The sequence below is a fragment of the Ochlerotatus camptorhynchus genome, unplaced genomic scaffold (genome assembly GCF_037179485.1).
Source record: "Ochlerotatus camptorhynchus isolate MF236.1 unplaced genomic scaffold, CSIRO-AGI_Acam_v1.1 ptg000503l, whole genome shotgun sequence".
Taxonomy (NCBI): domain Eukaryota; kingdom Metazoa; phylum Arthropoda; class Insecta; order Diptera; family Culicidae; genus Ochlerotatus; species Ochlerotatus camptorhynchus.
Window position 1 is genome coordinate 2,403,213 of NW_027040988.1, and position 15,225 is coordinate 2,418,437.

Here is a 15,225-nt window from a genome sequence, read left to right on the forward strand (position 1 = left end):
CCTCTCGTCCTACCTGAGCGTTCATGTCGGCGATGACGATTTTGACGTCCCGCTGCGAACAGCCGTCGTACACCTGCTCCAGCTGCGCATAGAACGCTTCTTTCTCGTCGTCGGGTCTCCCTTCGTGTGGGCAGTGCACGTTGATGATGCTGTAGTTGAAGAAACGGCCCTTAATCCCCAACTTGCACATCCTCGCGTTGATCGGCTGCCAACCAATCACGCGTTGCCGCATCTTACCCAGCACTACAAAGCCGGTTCCCAGCTCGTTGGTGGTGCCACAGCTCTGGTAGAAAGTAGCCGCTCTATGCCCACTTTTCCATACCTTTTGTCCCGTCCAGCAAAGTTCCTGCAGTGCTACGACTTCGAAGTTGCGGTTTTCAAGCCACGATTGTTAAAATTTAACTTCTTGTCTGTCAGAAATAACCACGCTCGGATGGCAGCGATACCTTTTCATCCGTCAAATTTTAACCAGAAGTTTAAATAATCCACCATTTCAAAGCCTAAAAAATCCACCAAGTGGTTCACACGCTATTTCAAAACTACCCAAATTTGGGTAGAATCTACCCAGATCGGTCAAAACTGAATAATGGGTAAACTATGTTTGGATTGACAAGTTGACAAATGGTCAACATTGACATGAATCAGATCGACTTTGGGTAGTTTTGAAATAGCGTGCAGAGCCTTAGTCGTGCCACCAGATTTATTTTTATTCCCTCCGCGCGTCTCTGAAACGAAATTTTACCACCTCTTCAAAGAGCAAAGTTTACGAATCAAGGCTAGCTTCCGCGATTCTTACTGACATTTTCCCATGGTGGAAAACTATGAATAGGGCTTTTGAAATCAAGAATAAATCACTAATTTTTTTTTTCATACGAATTTATTATAAAAATAGTCTTTTGTTTGCGGAGATATACACTAAATGTGGTGTTATCAACCGAAAAATCGCCGGAATATGCTGTTTTCAGAGAATAAATAAAAAGGAAAGCAATTATTTTAGGAAATACTGACGATACAATTATGACGATATTTTGCAACGACACAAAATATTGATTATTGCTTGCGTTATCTCTTCTCAATTGTTAGAACATTGTGTGTATGTATGTACGTGCGATTTGGTGAATCCAAACTTGTTTCAACGATGAAACGAGGAATGTTCAACAGTTGGTGTTATCACGGATCTATCATGCTAGATAAAACATTTAGGTTTTAATATCACGCTTTCTTCTGGACACAAAAAGAATGCTTGCGAGTTACAGCTCATCGCTCTTAGTGGCACACTTATGTTTAGATTACGGAACAAATTTCTATCGAGTTGTTTCTGGAAAAGAAAAGGACGCAGCTACAGTATATCATCGGCAATTTGAAAATGTTGCGTTAATAGTTACCTAACCCAAATATTCCAACAACGAAAGCGACTATCGTTGCTATGATACCTGTGTTTACCGAATACGACACCAGAGCACCTCCATTGTTCTTGCTGTCATCTGTTGTTGTAGTAGGAAAAGGACAATTGTGATAAGTAAAAAGTTATTTCAATGCAAGTTTAGACTAAATGAACTGGAAAGCAGGAATTGATGATGATATTCTGAACACTTGACAGAGAAACATTTCCACAAGATTTGACAGAACACCCAGCGCCAAAGCAATTTTGTTCAGATAATCAAATATACTCCAAGCTGTAAGAAACTCATTTTCACACAAAAGTAGGAGATGTTCGAATTTTTAAGCGATCAGAATGAGAAATGACACCCGTCACCATAGAATGGAAAGTACACACGCAAATTCAATCGGTTTCATTTTTAATGGGATGCTGTTACGCATATTTATTGATTCATGCTTTGCTTGATACCCTAAACTGTAGGTTTAAAACTCTTACAGTAAACCTATGACACTATCCTACCGAGTAGAGAAATTGGTTCCTAAAAATACTTAGTCAATTCTGATCTATCACATGCTGGCTGATTTCACCGAATAACCACAATCATCTGTATTGTATAGCATTCAATGGTTGTTGCATTGTCCCTAACCTAAAACAAGACTAAACCCAAATTTAAAATGCAGAAAACAGAAGCTCTAATTTCACTTTTGCACTGAAAACCTGAACATCCTAAACCTAATAAAAAAAATCTACAAGATCTCATCGTTGATAAAAGCTGTTTAAAAGACATATGTTCACCTACTGCCAAGTTTGAATGCAGGGATGCAAAATGAGTTGGTAAGATGGAACACTTCCTGAGTGATGTCTTTTCAACAGTTGTGTATTTTTTGTTTGTTTATATCTTCGCCATTAGTTAAAACTTGGTAAAACAATCATTTCTGCGAAAGTTGACTACCGTTTCGATAAAATAATAGTGAAATAAATATACAGTATTAAAACAAGAGCTAAACAGAACTCTTTCCTTTTAAAATCCTCCCTTCCATTCCAAACGATCGTGCCTCCTTTAACTGTCATTTGTGTGATCGTTCTTGTGAAAGTCTCATGATTTATTTGTGTATGTGTGTGTGTGCCTCTTTCGAACTGTTGTATGTGGTAATTTTTACAGTTTAACTTCACGCTTTATCTATGTTAAATGCTTTCTTCTCTTATGATTACACATTTTAGCATACTGTCATGAGAAGGGAGCTCAATTGTAGGGAAATACATTTTCAGAATGGAGGAGGTGATTTCTGCCCGAACAATCAACAAAACAAACACAAACACGTAGAGGTATGATGAGCCACTGCAATGGTTTCCTGATTTTAAAACATCGGATTAAACTGCTGTATCTTCGTATAGAGCGAAGATTAAAAAACAATGTTGCTGAATGTTGAAGGATGCGGTGAGCAGACAGTTTGATGTTGTAGTAGCAGTATTGAAATATTCTTGCAGCACACCACGCGCTATACGTATTGACACCCATCTACAGAGGAGGTGGTTTATTCGATCGCACCTGTTGTTAGCTGGTCGCCATATTTGTTCATCAGATCCATGACTGCACCGTTGGACCAGCCAAATCCGGTTTGGACCTCGTACTCGCCACCACCTCCGTGGCCACCTAGCTCGGTTGCACTGTACTGTAAGTGGAAGAAAGGAAGGCGATTAGGTTGGGCTACGTTGGCAAGTAAGGAGAATTATGGGTATACAACTTATAAACAACAAAATATCGTTACCTTCGTGATGATAATATAAATGTACGGAAACGTTGGAAAATAAGGACAAATTCCTTTTCGTCGGTATTGAACAGACTATTCGCATGATAAATGACAGAGTGCAGATCAAGGTTAAGAATTTTAAAGCACTTTATATTTGCTAAATGTTGAACAACTAGTACTTCAGAAGAATATCTGAGAACAATTACAATTACAATACAATTCTATGAACTACTGTAAGGAACAGTTTGAATATATTCTGTTAGCTGTTTTGCTGAGTGTATTCACCTTTATACAGCAATATTGTAAAGCAATGCAATGACATCTAATAATGGAGTTAGAAAACATTTATAAGACGTTTAATAAAGCATTTTATTCAATAAATTGAAAACAGTCGAATTAAAGCGACAATGTATCTGCAAATTACACTTATTCAGTTTGTTATTAGATCAAACTTCTGGTTCTGAATAAGGAAGACAGTCAACGTTTATAAAGCTTTTAGTAAGGAAATTAATCATATCAGACCAAACGGTGGAATAAAGGCGCATCTATCTATCTCAATGACCTTTTTTCAGCACATAATTCGACATCCTGTTTTATTCAACATTGTACACTGTTATACAGCATTTATTCAATGTGTATGCTTATTTGTGACTTTGATTTGTTTGTTGGGTAGTGCCGAAATTGGCACCACAAAGCATCTCGGCATTTTATTTAGCTGGATATCAGTGAAAAACTTGCCAAGATCTCTGGATCTCAGCAATGATATCATTCTTGTCTAATTTTATTCTTCATTATGAATTTTAGCCCAGAATGATTGAGAAATAAACAAAATGGACGATCGAAGTAGGCCGCGCTGCTAAAAGGACGTGTTTTTGTTTTGCTGCGTCGTTTTCGTTCTAGTTATAATGTTATAAATTTACAGAAGTGATGTTGAGAAGTGCATTAAGTGAAATTTTTTAAATTCTTGTCCGTTGCATGTGGTAGCGACTGTTCTAACCTACGCTCAGCTAAGTTTATTTACTCTTTCGTTCCTCTGTCCTCGATAGGAAATATCAATGGTGTATATTTGCATCGATAATGTATTGGAGCAGGGCTTATCATGTGTGAAAATAGCTTCGAAATGCTTGCGTTCTTGAAATGGGCAATTGTAGCTGCGGTAGAGCTGTCACCTTCTAATTCCCGGGTTCAAGCTTCTTGTATTCATAAGAAATAATTGCAGGCAGATTTTATCCATAATGCCACTGCCAGACAGTGAGAGTTAGGCCAAGGGCGAACCGTCATTCTAATCTACGATTTCACATACTATTAATAACCTTTTACATATGAGAACCTCCTATCGATCAGAATGAATTGTGCATATGTTTAGGATCAACAAACATTTTCAGGTGCAAAGGAGCAAGAGGATCTAGCTGATAACGTTTCTTAATTCCAAAATCGGAAGACTGTTTTGAATAATATGTTTAGGTAATGGGCAGCAACACCGGACAGATAAACTACTTACAGCTTCTATTTATTAAATGCTTGATATAACGATTTCCAGCAACGCCGGCTGGGCGTATCCTATGGCTTACCCTCCCTACTAACAAAAATCCACCCTACCCGTGACACTTATGAGGGGTCGTAGAGCTCTCTGCATCTCTCTTAAGTAAGTGTCGGACTAACATTCCTCCTCTTTCCCCACCAGATGTAAGCACGTGGTCAGGACAGCTCTGGTCTGTTGGAAGGAGACACATCCTTTATATAAGAGGTAGTAATTAATCACAAATTACTATCTAACAGCAACGGATGAAGGTGGGTCTCTTTTTTAACAACAGTTTGGAGCTCGTACCACCTACGACACTGTGCAACCTGGTTTATGCTATGCTATGCTAGAATGACTGAGAAATAAACAAAATGTAGCTCGAAACATGTTCGTCGAACAAAGATACAACCATTTCAAAAAGCAAGTGTAGTGGTTGGGCAGGTCTGATATATCTTCTTCTTCTTATTCGCATTTCAAGCTTATTGCTTAGCGCATATTAGCTAATTGCGTGCTCTCAACTTAGTGTTATTAATGCACTTTCACAGTTATTAATTGTGAGCTTTCGATGCCAATACCTATGCATGAAATTCGTACATTGTGTGGCAAGCACAATGATACTCTATGCCCAGTGAAGTCGAGTAAATTTCCAACCCGAAAAATTCCCTCGAACTAAAGGGCGAACACGAAATTATTGCGACACATTCAACAGGGCATAACTTTTTTACCATTGGGTAAAAATCAACCGAATATTGCACACTTTCTCATTGATGTGTATTGTGTACATGCTGTCAAACTCGAAGTCGTGTTTTCCGATTCAACGAAAATGGAGGTGAACCAACGCGAGTTGAGAGAACAAATTCTTTCCAAACACCTGGAATTTCCTGACCTGTCGCACCGGCAGTTGGGAAAAATGTTGAACATTCACCATTCAACCGTCTCCAGAGTGTTGAAGCCGTTTTAAGGAGCGGTTGACGTTGGACCACGGCAAAGGAGCTGGAAGAAAACCGGGACCGGAGAACAAAAAGACGGAGGGAAAGGTGAAGCGGATGATTAAAGCAAATCCCAACGTCTCAAGCCGTGATTTGGCTAAAAAGATCGGCATGTCACAGAGCTACGTCCAGAATGCAAAGAAGAGAGCTGGACTACATACATACAAGGTACAGAACTTCCCAAACCGCGATGAGCGGCAACAATCGACGGCTAAAACTCGGGCACGGAAGCTCTACGAGAAGATGCTGACAAAATATGGCTGCTGTGTGATGGACGACGAAACGTATATAAAAGCCGATTTTAAGCAAATTCCGGGGTTGGAGTTTTTCACCGGCAAGAGCAAGTTCGATGTGGACGACAAATTTAAGAAGATAAAAATGTCGAAGTTCGCCTCCAAATATCTCATTTGGCAGGCCATCTGCTCTTGCGGACTGAGGAGTGAGCCTTTCGTGACAAAGGGCACAGTAAATGGCGAGATCTACAAATCTGAGTGCCTCGAGAAGCGCCTTTTGCCGTTCTTGCAGCAGCACGACGAAGCTCCGCTATTTTGGCCAGATTTGGCATCATGCCACTATTCTAAAAGTGTCCTGGAGTGGTATGAGGCCAATTCTGTCCATTTTGTTCCAAAGGACATGAATCCGCCAAACTGTCCGGAGCTGCGCCTGGTGGAGCAGTACTGGGCAATAATGAAGCGGGAACTTCGGAAGAGCAAGAAGACAGTCAAAGACGAGAAGGACATGTTATAAAAATGGAAAAAAAAAACTGAGAAACTGGTACCGGATGACACTGTAAAGACTTTGATGGAGGGCATCAAGCGAAAATGCGTTCAATTTTACACTCAAGGCTCCATTGATTAACTTTTCTTTTGATTTTTGAAGTAAATATATGTATAAAACTACCCTAAAATTTTGGTTTGATTCTAAACATTATAAGAAAATTGGCATGACATTTTCGGTGTCGCAATAATTTCGTGTTCGCCCTTTATAACTATAAATCCACCACATAACTTTGTTTCAAAAAATTATAACTGTGCTTGTTGTAAATTTCAGCTCCACTTCAGCTACAACTTTGTTGAAGACCACTTTTCGATAAAATGTAAAGAACAAGAGTTATGTATGGTTCAAGTATGATATGTATATTAGTTTTCTTCCGGGACGCGTATATAGAATTTTATAAAATACTATAAGGTACAAGTCAATTTAATACGCAACTTGCACCGAGTTCATTAAGAACTATCAGAAACAACTGCTTTTACCTTTCACTATACTGTCGCTCATCGCAAGTCGGTCCCATTTGCGTTTTTGTCAAAACTGAGTTTTTCTATGACAGTGTTAAGGAAAAGTTTGGAAAACCAGTCAAACGGGTACAACACAAACTTAAAACGCGTTTTTTCTCGGCTTGCTAATTGGTGCTATGGGACGGACTTGCCATGTGCGACAGTATACTAGATAAGCGTTGAGCAATTTACCCAGTGAAGCTTATCCAAAAGAATCTTAACTTTCAAGAATCTTTTATTTTAATTTTAAATTTGATTTAAATTAACTTCACAATTCAACAAGTATTGCGACTATTTTTCCGAGTGTTGTCATAATTAACAAGGCATAAAAAGTAACAAGAACTAAAATGTGTTCAATTAATTACTGAAAAATCTTGTTCCCCTGCCCATCAAAGCACACGTCCATCAAAATAGGTTGCTGCATCTTGATTATGACTGAAATAAGTTACATACAAGTAACCGAAACTGTTTAGTGACAAGTGTGTTGCTAGGGTAGTTTGAAGTTGTCAGGACTAAGGGTTCGGAGGAAGATCTTATACCAGTAATGCATAACGAAAAGGTGATCTACCAGCGTTACTGGTTTGTAGCTGAAATTTTTTTCCATAAGAATAGATTTAGAACTTTTAATCAATGCAATATGGAAAAAGGCAAGAAGATAATGAACAAAGAGTTTAGTTTTCCTAATTAAACTTCAAATCAAGAGCCCATTAGACTGGTGCTTAATTTGAAATCTTCGCTCCACGGTGCTCAAACGATTCCAAATTGCGTCCTGATTAGCCTCCCAAAATTTGAACTCATTTGGTAACAAACTGACTTGGCACAAACCATTTCAAGAACAAAATGTGAAAAGAGCATACAAGCTTTTTGTAAACAAACCTTTGTAGGCCTTTTTCTCGCCAACCGAGGGTCGCCCACGCAAACCAACAACATCATCGGGAAGGGAAAAGTTATCCCTACCGGATGATGTTGATGGTTTGCGTGGGTGTCATATGGGTAGCGAGAAAAGGGCATAAGAAGGTTTGTTTATAAAAAGCCTTTATGCCCTTTTCACATTTTGTTCTTGAAATGGTTTGTGCCAAGTCAGTTTGTTACCAAATGAGTTCAAATTTTGGGAGGCTAATCAAGACGCGATTTGGAATCGTTTGAGCACCGTGGAGCGAAGATTTCAAATTAAGCACCAGTCTAATGTGCAGTGTCTTGTACTAATACTCGACTATTAGTACAAGACGACTATTAGTACTATACGACTATTAGTACAAGACGACTATTAGTACTATACGACTATTAGTACAAGACGACTATTAGTACAAGACACTGAAGAATTCTGCACATTGTAGACGAAATACGCGTATCTGTCAAGGATAAGCCAAAAAGATAGTGGAATTAAATGGAAATTACTAATCCTTCTCTCCTTTCTTTACACAGGTATTCCTTTAAGACGCCCAGATTCATCATATTAATCACAAAAAGGGTTTTGAAATCCCTAAATGATAATGCAACGCCAAAATATATCAGAAAGTGTGATTCCGTTAAGTGATTTTAATTAGTAGATGAAAATTTTGAATTCATCGATCGATTTAGTTCAAAATGTCTTTAAATTATTGCAAATTTTTAATGTTTAAAAATGCAGCTAGCAAAACTAAACCTAAAGGTTGATTTAGTAGATCAATTTAAATGGTTGAATAAAGTAAAATTGAGATATTTTTTTCAGGAATTTTATGAACATTAATCACTCAATTTCTGCAACCCACCACTGAGAAATGCTGGTCTATAGGTATATGTTAAATGTTTTGCTCAGAAAATATCTTGAAAAATACCAAAATTAGCTTGTCCCATCCATAAGTGCCTACGGACGAGTAAATGTCCGGTGTTTTTCCAGATGGTACAGATATGTTTTTATGTGCAGTTCAGGTTACAGTCTCCCCAGTATTATGGGCCAGCTTGTCACTATTATAGGTCAGTCAGTTCTGCGTGTTAATCAAATGGAAGGGGACCTTAATTGTGGGTGACCCATAGTACTGGGGTGAATGTGCATAAATATTCACAAACCGCCTGCGATTCCTTGAATCATGTCTGGGAATTCTTCTGAAATTTTATCATGTGAAGGTCCATTTCTATATCACCTATTTTTGATCTTACTAGCCAATAATGTCAGCCTCCACTTACCTTCTCAAACATGGCGCGCGTATCCTTGTACGCCAGGTAGTTGCCACGCACCCACCGCTGGGCCCACTTGAATGCCAGCGCCTTCGTTTCGGCACTGTCCATTCCGTCGAGGCCCACGATCAGCATGTGCTGCATCGGTGGCCACACGTTCGGGAAGTCCCACTGTTCGTTCGTATCGGCCAGCGTGTTTGGAACACCTCCCGGGTACGTGTCCAGCTCCATCTTTTCAATGTACGCCAGGACCTTTTTCGGTAGGCTAGTGTCATTCTTATCATAACATCCCGTCCAGAGCGGCGACAGATTTGTCGGAACGAAGTAGTGCCGGTGTTTCTTGTTGATCAGATCGTAATCCAACCAGGCACCCTCTTCCTCGTTCCATAATACTGCATCAACGGCTTTCTTGATTTCATCCGCTTTCGCTTCGTACATCTGTGCCTTCCGGATGTCATTCTTGAGTGCATAGAACTCCGAGATGATTTTCGCATTCCAGTAAAGGATCGCATTTAATTCGACGGCAATGATCGATCGGCACTTCAGATCTGTTAGATTACCCTTGTTCGTTCCGTCCTTGATGAACCATCGGCTGGAGAAGTCCATACCACTTTCAGCCGCTGCTTTCAATTCGCAATAGTAATCCTGCTTGTCGTCTTCCTTATCGAATACACGAGCACTGATCACATCCTCGCGATAGGACTCGGGCCGTGGCCCGTTCGATTTGTATCCATAGGCCGCTAGTTGGTGTCCGTTCACTTCCACAATATAGTTGTTCATGAAAAACTCAAACTCTCGCTCCAGTGTCTCCACGGAATCCATGGCAAATTGAGTATCGTTGGTAGCATCCACGTAGGACTTGACCATTCCGCACAGTAGAGGAGGCTGCGATCGCATGCTGTAGTAGATGCGACCACCATTCGGGATGAAACCGTATCGCCGGACAATGGAAAGGAAATTTTCCAACATTCCACGGGTCGTCTGCAATCAAAGAGGAACACGCTAGAACCGTGCTATGAAGATTTTGTATCAATTTGGCAGTTACCTTATTCATTTCCGAATGGAGCAGTCCCAGTACAATCCAGTATGAATCCCAGTAATAGAATTCCCTAAATCTACCTCCTGGTACAATCACTGGATGGTCAACGGGAATAATGGAATACTGTTCGGGATTGATCTGTGGGAACACAGAAACGAAAAAAATATTTGTCAGTTAATCAAACCTGAATGGAAGCCCAACCAAGTTCCAACTTACACCAACATCCGCAATCATTTTGCGGCCCAGCTCGTGCCAGATGCCGTTCAGCTTCTTGGCAAAGCCCCGCAGATCGGAATCCTTGACGTTCTCCAGAAAACGCGGGCTCTCGATCCAGTCATCCGGGATCCAGTCCTCGAATTCGGCACCCGGCTTTTCGAACATCGACTCGACCCACTCCTGCAGTTCCTGCTTGTTGGGCTGTTCCTTCTTCTGCTCCATGAAATCGTTGAACGCGGCCAACGTTTCATTGGGCGTCTTCTTCATCTTCATGTCGACGAAGGTCTTCGAGTCCTCGTAGATGCTCGCCATCTGTACCGTATCGAGCAGCTTGCCATGGCAGTAGATTTCGCTGCAAATGAGATGAGACAAAGAGAAGTGATTAATATACTATTTTTCCGTGGAAAACGATGAACACTTTGCGATCAATCTGAGGTCACCTTTGAAGAACGGTGAAAGTCGTTCGACACATTTCTCTACGCTTACGGCTAAGTTCTAGTTGAAGGCATGCAACTTTACAGCACTTTCACTGCCCGTTGATAACTGAAAACTGAAGCGACGTCGACAAAAACTGACTGCGGTCATTTAAAAATTCATAGAACAAACAGTCACACATGTGCTTATGTTTTTAAACCACCCGTTGTAAATGTACACATACAAGTGTTAGATATATAATCGTGCGGATTAAAGTGGTCAAGTATTAAGTCTGGCACATTCACCCGAGAAAGACGAACTTGTCGAAAACTGCACGCATCAGCGGGTTTACCTGCCTATTTACGTTGACGACTGTGGTACGAAGTCTCGGTAATTATAGTATTCAAGTTTCGCACACGACCAATTCGCAGAACACATTCCTACTCAAGTCGGATACTCCAAGAAAACCTGCTGATTGTCAGACACGTGCTGATGGTTGTTGTTGTTTTTTTTTGCAAGTCAGTATAAGAGGTGATTTATTGTTTGTATCTATGTTCGTACATTTTGGGCAAGTACATACCGACGAAAGGAGGTGTGTTGATAATTCAGATCTATTTTTAGAAGTGGACGAGAATGGCACGAATGAATACAGATTGCTGGATGAAAAGTTTTCGAGGCCTTTTTGGTGCGGAAGAAAATGCGTCCATTGACCTGACGAAGGAATCATTACTGGCGGTTTATGAAATGAAAATGATTGGCCTGACTCTGAAAACTGACACGTAGTTAAATAGAGTCTCTAGATTTATTGAGTTTCTTGGTATTTTTTTCCTGGAAGTTCTTCCCAACTTTTCTGCCTAATAATTACGATGAACTGATTTAGAAAACCACTCACTAGCATCGAAGCATTGAAAAAACGATTGAACATCAAAACCATTAATGTCCAAACGGAATGTGGGCGGAAACGGAACGGAAACGGAAAGCTTCACAGTTGTCACAAATGACATCAAGTAGCCTTACAGACGTCGATTTGGTTCTAACTAGTTTTCAATTCGACAAGTAGGCTTACTCAGCTCGGGCAGATGACATATCTCAGTAAAGGTCAAGGCGCAATGACAGCGAAAGCGGAACGGAAGTGGCGCTTCCGCTGTCATTGCGCTTGGGTCTTTACTAAGATATGTCACAATCTAATTAGAGCAGTTCCACGCGAAATCTTCCTGAACAGTCTTAAATCTGACGCGAAGGTTTCCGATTCAAATGAAACTATGACTATGTTTGCGACAGTAAGGAATATAATCTAAATATTAATATATTTATGGCGGTAAGCTCCAACTCGGAAAAACTTTTAATACCGTCCCTGATTGGATGATCTGCAAAGTGTTTACTAAGAGTCATGTTGATTAACTCCGATGTCGACATCGAAGTAGCCAGAAATTCTTGATCGGGATCAGGGTTGCTTCCACTCACTTGCTATAAAAAAAATATTTCCTGAATTTTAAAATCATTAGATGTAATAATGTTGTTTTGTACTTGTTAGATACAAGAACAGGTTAAAAGGCAAGTGTTTGACTCATAAAACCTGTCAATTTCACTACCAGAGTGTAACAATCAGCGATCTTATGATTCGTGAGCGTTCACTCAGAGTGAGCGCTCGCGAGTCGTAAAATCGCTGATTATGACTATCTGAAAGCAAATTTGACAGGTTTCATGTGTCAAAAACTTGCCTTTCAACCTCTTCTTGTGTTTAACAAGTACAAAATATAATTAGAACATCTAATGATTTCAAAATTCAGAAAATCATGTTTTTATAGCAAGTGAGTGGAAGCAAGCCTGATCGGGATTCAATCCGAGGATAACACCGGTTGAAGCTTACCACCATTAGAGTATTTTAGCACAAGCGTCATATTTTAAATGGGCGATGTTTTGAAAATAGGTAAGAGCGCTACTTCGTAATCGCCCATTTCCGTTCTATCGAGCAGAAATCATCAATAATATCAATGATTTCACCATGCACAAACCAATAATATGTTTGTTCCGATCCGTTAATTCATAAGCCAAAACATGAAGCCTATTACAGCGTATTGTATGAATATTTACACTCATTGTTCTCAAAACAAAAGAAGCGCTCCTAGCACATCCCCTTTTTCTACCTTTATCCGTAGGACGAAGAAGGTCTAATGGCGTTTCATTGCGTTAGGACGGAATTGAAACTCTTAGGACGAATTTAGAATCAATAATCAGTGTTAAATTTTTAATAATATCTCAACATTGTTTGACTCTTTATCAAATCCAACGGTACGTACGGAAAGGTGAATACATTTAGAAGTTATCTTTGATGAAAACATTCCATGTTTTGTTCAAACCCTTTCAAAAAAGAGAGGTAAAGTGCAGGATGTGCTTAGTAGGACGGGAATTAGATCAAAAACCTTACGTACCTAAAAAACTATTTATTGTACCGAAATGTGATAAAGAATTCATTTTAAAACGTGAAAAAAATCTACACTGAAAAAACCAGTTGACCTATTTAAAAATTCATTACAAAAATTTCAATCCAAATTATTGAGAACATTTTTTTTCAGTTTTCTTGGAAAAATGGAAGTAGGTAAATTAGAGACTTCTAAAAATAATTATGAGATGGTGCAAAATGTATGAACAGATTTCACAGAAGACCGATCTTTCATGATTTTTTTAGAGCCCATGTTTTCAAATGTAAAGTATGAATTTTAAACACTTATAACGATTTATGATGTCAGATGTGGACTCAGCAGCCCTTGTTTCTCTCGGTGTCGATCGCCCTATCGACAGTTGTTTCCTCGATCACGGTATTTTTGGTGCGCTTTGTTCATTGCCTGCCGCTCGGTCTTTGCCGTCGCAGTTGGAAGCAAAAATTTCTACAATAATCGACCATATTCGAAATAATGCTGACTTTGTGTTTTGCTTATCCAAATGGAAGTGTGTAACCCATCATGAATGAGATTAAAAATTTCGTGAAATCATTGGACGCGAATCCTGTTGACATGGACGCCACATATCGGATTGCCGAGGAGAAGGCGATCTTGATCTAATTAAAATCTGAAGCAAGTTATGCCCTGATGCATAACCCGGAAGAATTAGTTTTCTATTATGCTGACTTTCGAATGTCGCTTGCAATACGTACGAGTGTACGATTTACCACCAGAAATAGATATTGGTGCTGGAAAAATACGAGATAATGAAACGTTACATCCCGGAGATATTCCTTGCGGAGTTGAGCCTCGACATGTACACGCTTAATTTTATCGATCGAAAGAGGAAAATATTCTATTCTGAGAATAAGAAGGACAAATTCTTCTTATGTAAGGCGGAGGGGTACCGGATGCATTGCTGTCCAAAGGGGTAGGCTCGAAAACATCAGCAGAAGCTTGAAAAATAATCGTATCAAAAAGCAGGACGATAAAAAGCAAGACAAGGACGAAAACCAGAGCGATGGCAGTAGTACAATCAACAATCAATACGAAACTAACGATTTTAAATTGGCTCACCACTTTAGTAGCCTATTGGTCCCAAGCAAAAGATTAACGTACCCTATTCTAGTTGAAATTCTATTACTACACTATGTTTGTTTTGATTCGCTATGAAAGTTTGACAGATAACATCAGGGGTGTGTGGATTCATGCAGAACATGCAGGGGTGAGTGAAATAGCTTGGGACTGCTTGGGACCGTTGTTCTGGTACTGAGTGAGCCAAAAATAATAATGATTTTCTTCGGGACCCAGTAGTCTTAGAGTTACCTCTATGGTACAATCGCTGATGTACAAGGTTTTTTCATATGTTTGTCATGTTATACCATCGGCAGCTTATGTTTATGAACAACGCCTAACCGGAGGATGTAAGATTTGCTTCCGAAACCGCATGAACGAAGGATGCGATATACCGAGATGCAATAAAATGGAGACCGAACAATGTGGAAAGTATTAGTGAGTGAAATGAATTAAGGAAAAAATTGGCTTCGGCAATACCTTAACCTATTATCGTCAGGGGAACAACGTCCTTGAGGGCTCAATTTTGGCATGTGGATACATTGTGTTTCAGAGCAACTATTGGCCAAATTTGAGTGCTCTAAGACTTTGTTTACCCCCCTGACGATAATAAGTTAAGGTATTGCCGAAGCCAACTTTTCCCTTATGTCGAAAAAAAAGAACGTTGCGATTATCAGACCTGTGCTTTCTCCACTTTTCTTTCTATGCTTTGGAACATGGATAGGCTAAAAGCGAATAAGAAGTGCTCATAGTACGATAACTGGAACTGCTGAACGGGAATTGGAGAGAATCGTGGCAAGTGTTTGTATTGTTCTACAATGTTTTAAATAAAATGCTTGCTTCAACTATACAATTGAAAGCGTAAACAGAACACAAAATAAAAAAGACATACATCGTCTGACATAAATGATATGAGAAATGCTCGCTGCATATCTCGGAATTTTAGTGTTAAAATTCATTGGTA

At 39.6% G+C, this 15,225-nt stretch overlaps 1 protein-coding gene across 3 annotated transcripts in view; it reads right to left on the reverse strand.

The window, feature by feature from the left end:
• Positions 1 to 1,126: 1,126 nt before the first annotated feature.
• The window catches only part of Treh (Trehalase), an 85,255-nt gene continuing 71,156 nt past the window's right edge, over positions 1,127 to 15,225 (reverse strand). For all 3 annotated transcript variants that reach the window (XM_065235769.1, XM_065235767.1, XM_065235768.1), the window contains 6 exons: positions 10,333 to 10,684; positions 10,123 to 10,254; positions 9,087 to 10,058; positions 2,931 to 3,054; positions 1,386 to 1,484; positions 1,127 to 1,318 (listed from right to left, as the gene is read on the reverse strand). In XM_065235769.1, coding sequence (XP_065091841.1) covers positions 1,305 to 1,318; positions 1,386 to 1,484; positions 2,931 to 3,054; positions 9,087 to 10,058; positions 10,123 to 10,254; positions 10,333 to 10,684 — 1,693 coding nt within the window. In that variant the 3' untranslated portion in view covers positions 1,127 to 1,304. The remainder of the gene's footprint in view (positions 1,319 to 1,385; positions 1,485 to 2,930; positions 3,055 to 9,086; positions 10,059 to 10,122; positions 10,255 to 10,332; positions 10,685 to 15,225) is intronic.